General features: G+C 35.3%; 1 protein-coding gene across 1 annotated transcript; it reads right to left on the bottom strand.

Annotated features, from left to right (window-relative positions):
- Positions 1–32: 32 nt before the first annotated feature.
- Positions 33–5,498, bottom strand: LOC123693436 (dynactin subunit 4). Its single transcript, XM_045638532.1, has 8 exons — positions 5,277–5,498; positions 4,445–4,709; positions 3,845–3,999; positions 3,328–3,490; positions 2,484–2,667; positions 1,572–1,773; positions 663–805; positions 33–256 (listed from the first exon to the last, which is right to left on the bottom strand). Exons 1-8 carry the CDS (start codon positions 5,403–5,405, stop codon positions 46–48), a joined length of 1,452 nt encoding a protein of 483 aa, XP_045494488.1. The 5' UTR covers positions 5,406–5,498; the 3' UTR covers positions 33–45.
- Between the last annotated feature and the right edge of the window lie 3,191 nt (positions 5,499–8,689).

The raw sequence follows: 8,689 nt of genomic DNA, 5'->3' as shown, positions 1-8,689 counted from the left end.
TTTATGCTTCTTAAGTGTAAATTAAAAACGAATATTCGAGATCATTTATTCAGAAACAAGGCCAAGATCGATTAACACAGTTGTATATAGCGTATGGTCGCGATGTTGTGTGGACGTAGCAGAGGGCGGCACGGTGTTTCGGTACGAGTATTCGATCGCGATCACGGCTTGCGCCGGTTCCCCGACTTTTGCGTTTTCATCTGTTTCCAGTTGTAAGCGGAGCGCGAGTTTGTTCGATTTCCGCCAGAGGATTACGCTGAAAGGTTTTGTTTTGAAGTAATCTATGTATGTGTGTTCTAATGAACTGTAAGAAATTCAGCTATATTTCGTACAATGCGGAATATTGAATTATGATGCATGCTCCAATAATTTTATGAGTAATAACTCCATATTTGCAAATGTTACCAACAACAATGTTGCCATCATTAATTAATAATATCTTTGGAAATAAAAAGCGCATTGCTTTCCAAATGATGTTATTTTTATGACAAACAAAACAAAACGATTATTTTTTCTTTTATACTTAAATATCTTATCAAATTCGATAAACCAGCTAAATAAAACCTACAAGGCACACAAACTCAAAAAATACTTGCCTACCTTCCTTCTACACATTTCACATAAAAAAAACCTTATCTATTCATATAAATTATCAAACTCACTCATTAGTATCATGATGGGAGTCATCATCGTACTCCGCCGCGTCATCCCTCTGAGCCAAAGTAAGCGTCTGCTCTGGATTGTTCACCTTTATCAGCGCTGGCAACACCGGCTTGCGTTCTACCACTTGGCGCCATGATGTGTCCTGTGAAAAAAAATTTAATTTTGTTTTTTTTTTACACAGTGCAGCATGAATGATTGAAACTGATTTGTTACCATTATTGATTACTAGCTGTGCCGCGCGGTTTCACCCGCATTGCTCCGCTCCTGTTGGTCTTAGCGTGATGATATATAGCCTATAAACCTTCCTCTATAAATGGGCTATCTAACACCGAAATAATTTTTCAAATCGGACCAGTAGTTCCTGAGATTAGCGCGTTCAAACATGTTTTACGTATTTAGTATGTATAGATTATATGATAAATTTATACAGCTATGACGATAATTACTTAGAATATCTTGTTGTTGTTTTTATTTATCATAATAGTAGTCTATTATGAGGCTTCAAAGCGACATAGAAACTTTAATTTCCTCACATACCTATACGTAAATAACAATTTTCACAAGTAAAATATTTTTGAAGTGAAACTTCTTTATCGGGGATGGATAAAAATTTCGTGTAACATTTTTTCTTTACGCGTGACATTTTTCCGTTACGCGCCATCTTTTTCTTATCCCTAACAGGCGTGATTCGACGTATTTCTGTAAAGTTGCATATAGTAAATTATTTTTTGAAAAAATAAGGTCTAGAAGTTTCACTTCTTACGTGTGTACACTTTTTTTCGGTCCGCCTTAAGCAAAGGGGGCGCAAAGTAAGGACTTAGAAAATTTTTGATCCAAAGTGAATTTTTTTTTTGCGCGTCGACGGAGCCCCACTTCGCGGGGCTCCTATGTTCCACCATTCATTTTACCTTCTCCATACTGAGCGACTTCTCCAGACTCTTCTCGATGCTCTTGGGCTCCTCCTCCTGCGTCTCCGGTACATCATCAGCTCGGATCAGCCGCAGTTGCATCTCGTGGGCCGTGGGGTTCGTCAGCTTTAGCAGCAATGCGGATGTACCGCCGGGTTTTATTGTCTCGTAGGATATGATTTTCACTTCCGGAACGTGGTAACTGGAAATATAGGTTTGTTGAGTTTTATTTTGCGTATATATGTCGTGGCCATATCGTAGATTTGCTTATTTCATGAAATGATTGATCACTTCACGAAATGGTCACATTTCATGAAATGGTTGAATGTCTATTGGCCACATTGATGTGGTTTGAGCAGTTGAGACCAATTTTAATGAATTTTTCACTAGCTAGCTGCATTATTAGAAAGTAACATATTTTATTTAGTTTTAATCCTGGGTCAGATAAGGTGGAGCCGGAATACCGACTGCTATCGACATTCAGCAGAATTTTTCAAATTCAGCGGCTGCAACCTGAATACACATAAAGCGTTTAAAACGCTGATTGCTCTGCACGCTCAGCGTCCGCAAACTGTGTCACACGTATATCACTTTAACGCTTCTATTAAATGTAATTGTTATTAATAATAACCATGCAAATTATTTTAGAACTGTAAAGAATGTTTTTTGGTTGGTATTTGTATTTTAATGTAGACTTAGTGAGCCTCGGAAATAAAAACTTACGGGCAGACGGAAAATCAGCGCTGTTCAGGTTTTAAAGCCCGACAGCATGGCTGAGTCTGACCCGATTGCCATGTAAATGCTCTATTTTTTTTCAGTAATGTAAGTAGTTGTGTGTGTGTGTAACTTGTGGCAATAAGTATTTTTTTCTTTCTTTCTTCTCACACAGCACTAACAGCGTTTCACACTCACTAGGCCAGCAGCTCGATCTTGAACTTGATGGATCCGGGGTTGTACTCGGGCTTGGTGAGGTTGTGGTCGCAGCGGCGGCAGCGCTGACTGCGCTTCACGCTCAGCGGGCGGGCCAGCGGCTGCAAGCGGGAGACCAGTTGCGCTTGCCATTCCGGTGCGGCCAGACGTTGCGGCATTGTTGTTACTGCAAAGAGTTTATATAAATATACTGCAGTTTGGCTATAATACCGCAGCCACACTATGCTCCTCGTCCTGCTCATCGCGCTGCCGTTATTCGCCGCGACATTGCACTCTGGCCACACACTGCTCTACTCGCGCGATTGATCGCAACGCTCTTCATTTCGCACTCGTATTGCAGGTCCTGTGACTCGCGCGCAAAAGCCGACAAAATAGGGAGCAGTGAGCAGGACGATGAGCACGACGAGTGGCATGACGAGTAACGTGGTAGTGTGCCTCTGCCTACTTTCCTCGTTACATCCCATACCACTCGTCGAGTGTGTGGCTGCGGCATAATGTTTTATATTTTTAGTGTAAAATGAATGTTTGATTAATCTGGAGGCAGAAGTTAGATATTTTTGGCATTTCATCAGATACTTTTTAAGTGATAGAAATTATAATAGGTGATAAAGCATACTTTTGCCATATAGAAAATAATAATAAATTATCTGCATTGATTCAGATGTATAAGCCGTTCACAATAATTCGAATACATATTTTAATTCTTTATTACTTTAATTCTATAAATTAATATAATTCTATATGGGATAAATTGCAAAATATGTTTTTAGTTATTATTTTATTAAATTATGTATTAACAAATATAACATTAGCAAAAAACACTTACTCTGCTTCAAATTCACCTCCCTAGTGTGGTAATCTTCCGGAAGCTCCTCCACATCCTCCGTAGCTTCACTCGGAACGAAGTTGGCTATCGCTGACGATGAACTCTCACTGGACGGGAGACCGGCGATGTTGCGCGCCATGGCACCCGTTAGACCGGTTTTATCCTGAAATATACAATATTATATTACTGATATTAATAATAGAGTCTGATTTGTTAAGTGTTAGTCAGATAGGGAAAAATTTAAACACTGAGAACTGTTTACAAACATGTTTCACCTTATTTATAAGGAATTTATGATTTATAAAAATGGTTAACTACTTCTTACAAATTGGTTTAGTATTTCACTTACCAGTTGTGTAAAAATTATATACCTGCCTTATGGTATATTAATTTTAAAAATTGACTGAGGTTTTATTCTATACAGTAAAAATGTAAAGACATAATTTTATTAAATAAAGGTCACCTTAGAATATTAATGTATATGGTAATAACATTTGATAAGCGTAAAAGGACATACCGTAAGAGTAATATATTTGCCACGAATAGCAAACTTCTTGCGTTCCCTATCAAGTTTCTCCTGCTTCTCTTGCTGGGCGATTGCTTTGTAATACTCAAGTAATTGGCTGAAGCGGTGCGCAAAAGGATTTGTCCTTTCTGGCCATCCGCCTGAAGCTAAAACATAAACAATTTAAATGCCATTACAAACATTACAAACTTCTCTCACCATAAGCTTTTTATCTAGAAACATTACTTAGTTTTTAAGCTATTGCATAGCTTTTATTGCGGGCCTTGAGCGCGGGGACCAAATCGAGAAATTGCGTAACGAAAAAACCTCACGCTCCCCACTCCGACGGGTGGAGGTGTGGCTTGAAGGCATAGCATGCAATAGCTTTACCGCGGCAGTCCCCGAGTGCCACACATCGTTTTTTTTTAATATTTACTTTAATTTTTACAGCCATATGGTAAATCAATATTAAATTATAAAAAAATGAATGAATATACTTACTGACATACAAACAAGTATAAATTACAAAAATGCATAATTAGTAATTGTACAGAAGTTGATTTTTGTAGTACAGAATTATGTTAATTAAGTTAGAATATACTTTTCCCTTACCAACAGGTTGATCTGGAATGCCTACATCACGAGATGTCCAACGGCAATTAAAACACGACAAATAGTACATCTTCTTTGGTTGTTTATTCTCAACCTTAGCATCACCACCAGCTGGATCTTGGCGAGGCTGGGCGATTGTCGCCCGAGTGGACAGGGTATGGAAGCAGCTGGGACAGTCGAAACAACTACTACATCGGTTCTTCTTCAACCGAGCTTCTGATGATGGCATATTTTCCAGGCAGTTCGCACAATAGTGTGAATCCACCTTAAATGAAAGAAATTATATTAATGTACAAAGCTGTAATAACTATTTGTCACAATTTTATGATTTCAATGCAAAAGTCTAAAAGTTATATTGTATAGATGCAAACATATATTTAATTACATTAAGTATACAAATTGTAAGAGGATTGTAGTGCAGGGACACGCATATGCAATATGCTGATCAGACCTATTTGTAAATGTATGTCCAAAGTATACTTTATAATAAATCATATTTTATTCAGTAGCACTTAACCGTTAGCCTAAGTCATATGTTTGGGAAAAGCATTAAAAGTATAATTAAATAAGGCTTTTTATTTGAAAACCTTGGACAAAGAAGTGCTACTCTACAATGATGATACCTCTCATATTATTCAGAGTATTGAGTTGAATAACAATGGGTAAAGAATACAATTTAAGTAGGCAGTAGGAGGGGCAAGAGTGGGTCATAGAAACAGACCATCGATACAATTGGAAAGAACTGTTACGAATAGATAGTTATGTGCCTTAATAAAACGTTTATTTATTTATTCTTATAAACCTAATAATATTTCGAAAAAATAGAACTTACCTCATGACAGATGCAAAAACCGCATCTTATTTTCAAGCAATGTCGACAAAAATATAAATTCGTTATAGGCTTTAGCTGACCACACGTACAGACATATTTTACATAATCGGGTTGAGTTAAATAAGCCATATTTAAAGAGATTTAGAGAATTTAATTGAAAAAAATTAGCAATTTGAATACAAATTAGGATTTGACAGCTGACTCAACACAACAATAATGACGTTCTGTGATAGAAATCAGAAATGTCAATAAGAATGGCTGCGTTCCAATTTCCCAAATACCAGCATAAAAACATAAAATAAGTTCCCAATAATTATATTAAAAGTATAGATTTTTTGAAGGTATGATTTATATTGAGATATATGTGTAAATTCCAAAGTCAACAGTTTGAAACGTTATAATATGGTTAATGGATATAATATAGATAATATTATTATGATTGTATTGCATTGCATGCATTATTGGCTCTTGCGTGGATAACGTGGTTCTCGAGGAAGATTTTTACCCACGGCCACGCTGCTTGTTAACAGTACTTGACTTAATTGTATTTCTTGCATTTTACTATCTCAATTCTCAAATATATACAAATTTGCGTAATTAATATTTAACAAGGCGGTGTTTTATTTATTACGGGTATAATATGGATCCACATTCCACATATTTTAATTGAGTATGAGGGATGCACTTAGAATCTTTTCTGATATGATTCGAATTCGATGAGAAAAAAATTAGGTATCTTAAAATTGATATATTATTATGTACCTACGCATGTAGGTACCCTATCCTTAAAATTACATAACATAATAAGTCGTTCATAATCATAATACTATTTGTATAGACGCGAAAGTTTGTAGCCACTTTGTAACCTACAAATTTAACTTGGACTTTGTTAATCTTTCACGTAAAAACTACTGGACCGATTTGGATAAAAGGTTACAGGATAATTTATAGCCATAGGATTAATAGGTACTTGATTTTTAACGCGGGTTCGTCCGTAGGTGAAACTGCACGGCACAGCTAGTTTATAATACCAGTAATATAATTTAGTAGAAGGTATTCCACCAATTTGAATAATGAATTATGCACATACCTAATGCCGTTTATGGTGAATATATTCTTAACCGTCTTCTAATAATAAGATTTCTCAATACGATCACGGTATACGATGATCTTGCGAATAAGTTTTTCGTTATAATGCATCGATTTTGATTCTTATTTTTGTTGCTAATGAGATTTTTTAATTATGGTCCAATGAAAAGGTTAAGTTAGGTAAAGCTCAGGATCTAAAATTTTACACAAAGTATATAGGTACCCCTTCCCTCCTTATCTATAGTACAAGAGTCGAGCACGCTTCGGCAGGAATTGACAACATTTCAAAATTTTAAGCTACTTATTTTTTTATTTTAATGAAAACTAGATCAAAAATTATGATACATGTATTTTTTGCTTTTTCTAAATATCGAAGTTTTCATTCATCTTTTTGAGTTTTAAAATCATCTCATTCTAAAATGTCGTAAGCGCCAAATGACGTCATACATACGGAGGAATACATTTTTTCCTTTGCCACATTACCTAGTTTAAATTAAAAAAAAAAAATCTTGACAGTTGACATTTTGGCACATTTGTCATTTTGATTCGTCAAGTTTTGTAAATATGTATTGTAATTATTGTAAGTCTTTTATTTCAAGAAAATTATGAACACTATAGGCACTATTTGTATAATATAAATGAATTGGTCCAACTCCAATCAAACAAACATCACGCTAATGAGATTAAATTAGAAAGCCAAAACACAATAACACGATTTAAAAGTTTGTTGACATGAATAATTCACAAAAATGACAATATTATGAAATTTGACACATGCCATACCCTGTAAATGTCAGTGATAGTTTTTTTTTTTTTAAATTAGGCTAAGGCGCATTTTTATTCCTCCGTATGTATGACGTCATCATCACATTTATCGTTTTTATTTTATTTCTCTTAAAATATGCGATTAAAAAATGAAATAAATTTTTTTCTGTAATCGCAAGAACAAAATAAAGAAACGGTATTTTTCTTTCATGGCCTTATGAAAAATGAAATGTTGTCAATTGAGCTAGCTCGCACCGGGGAAGGTACTACATTCCCACAGAAGATGAGCATGGAGTAGTAGCATATTATGTACCTACTACTGAGTTATATAACTCGAATGGGAGAGTCGGAGACCTGTATCTATTTCTTCTCCAATCAAAGTCCCTTGAAAAATGAAAATTTATTTATTTTAAGCAAAAACACAGTAACTGGTAACAAAACCAATTTAACAATACATATATAACTTACCTACTTTATTCTCGTAACAATCTTTTATCCTATAGGTATCTATTCATTGAAAAAGGAACGCTTTTGCAGAGTTCCTAATTCCTATATCTGCAAATGGTAATGAGCGGTTATGATCGCTGACCAGGGATTACCATAATGATGATAAGTTTGAAATATACATCGGTCATCGTCTGTAGGTTATCTTTGTTGTGCAAATAGGATGCAAAACGGTGAGGCTTTTAATAAATAAGTAGGTATACATCATAAATCAAACCGAGTAGCGTTGAACTAAATATTCCATGCAAACCACGCTTGACCCAATCCTGTCAAGTGATTTCTGCGCAAAATTAACACCTTTATTCTTCGCACGTTAGATTCTGGTAGGAATATTAAAAAGTCTTAATTTGGGGTTGCCAGGCTTATATTTTTCCCGAATAGTGCATTTAATTTGATAAGGTTTGTTCTCATGATAAGTATTGTTTCAAATACCAATAAGAATTGGTACCTACATCTCTATTTAAGTCAAAGGTACATGAACTCTTTCACGCTAAATATTATGAATAGTGCCTACTAGATCATTTATAATTACAGAATATTTTGGTTGTTTAGCCAATATAACGTGTTCGTCTGTCGCTCTAGCTCTCTTCTGCAGTCGAAACTGACATTTGTTTTCATACTAAATTGGAATTTTCTCAACGGATCTGGCAACACTCCAGCTTTATTTCTTTTATGGCATGTTAACAGGAACCATGGTCACTGCTTTCTAATGCCGTAATGTGTTGCGAAAGGGATATACTTATGTCACCTGTATTAATTACCCGCTATTCGCTATAGATTAAGATATGTGGATACATTGACGAGTCAAATGCGTTTTTATCAAGTTTTTATAGATGTCACGTAATCCTGTGTTACTCAATGATTTAATTAATTGGTTTTGTTTGATACGTCATCCATTTAAATGAGATCTTGAGCCTGAAAGATAAAAAATATGTTAATTTTATTGCGTGTCAGTAATTTATTTTACTGTTTGAAGAAGAGACGATTTAATCAATAGGAGCTGTATATTTAAGTCGGTGCAGGCCACAGATCACAGAAACTAAAGGGTGCAGGCC

The sequence above is a fragment of the Colias croceus genome, chromosome 7 (assembly GCF_905220415.1).
Source record: "Colias croceus chromosome 7, ilColCroc2.1".
Taxonomy (NCBI): domain Eukaryota; kingdom Metazoa; phylum Arthropoda; class Insecta; order Lepidoptera; family Pieridae; genus Colias; species Colias croceus.
Note: the sequence above shows the minus strand (reverse complement) of the source record. Positions and strands in the feature narration are given on the sequence as shown.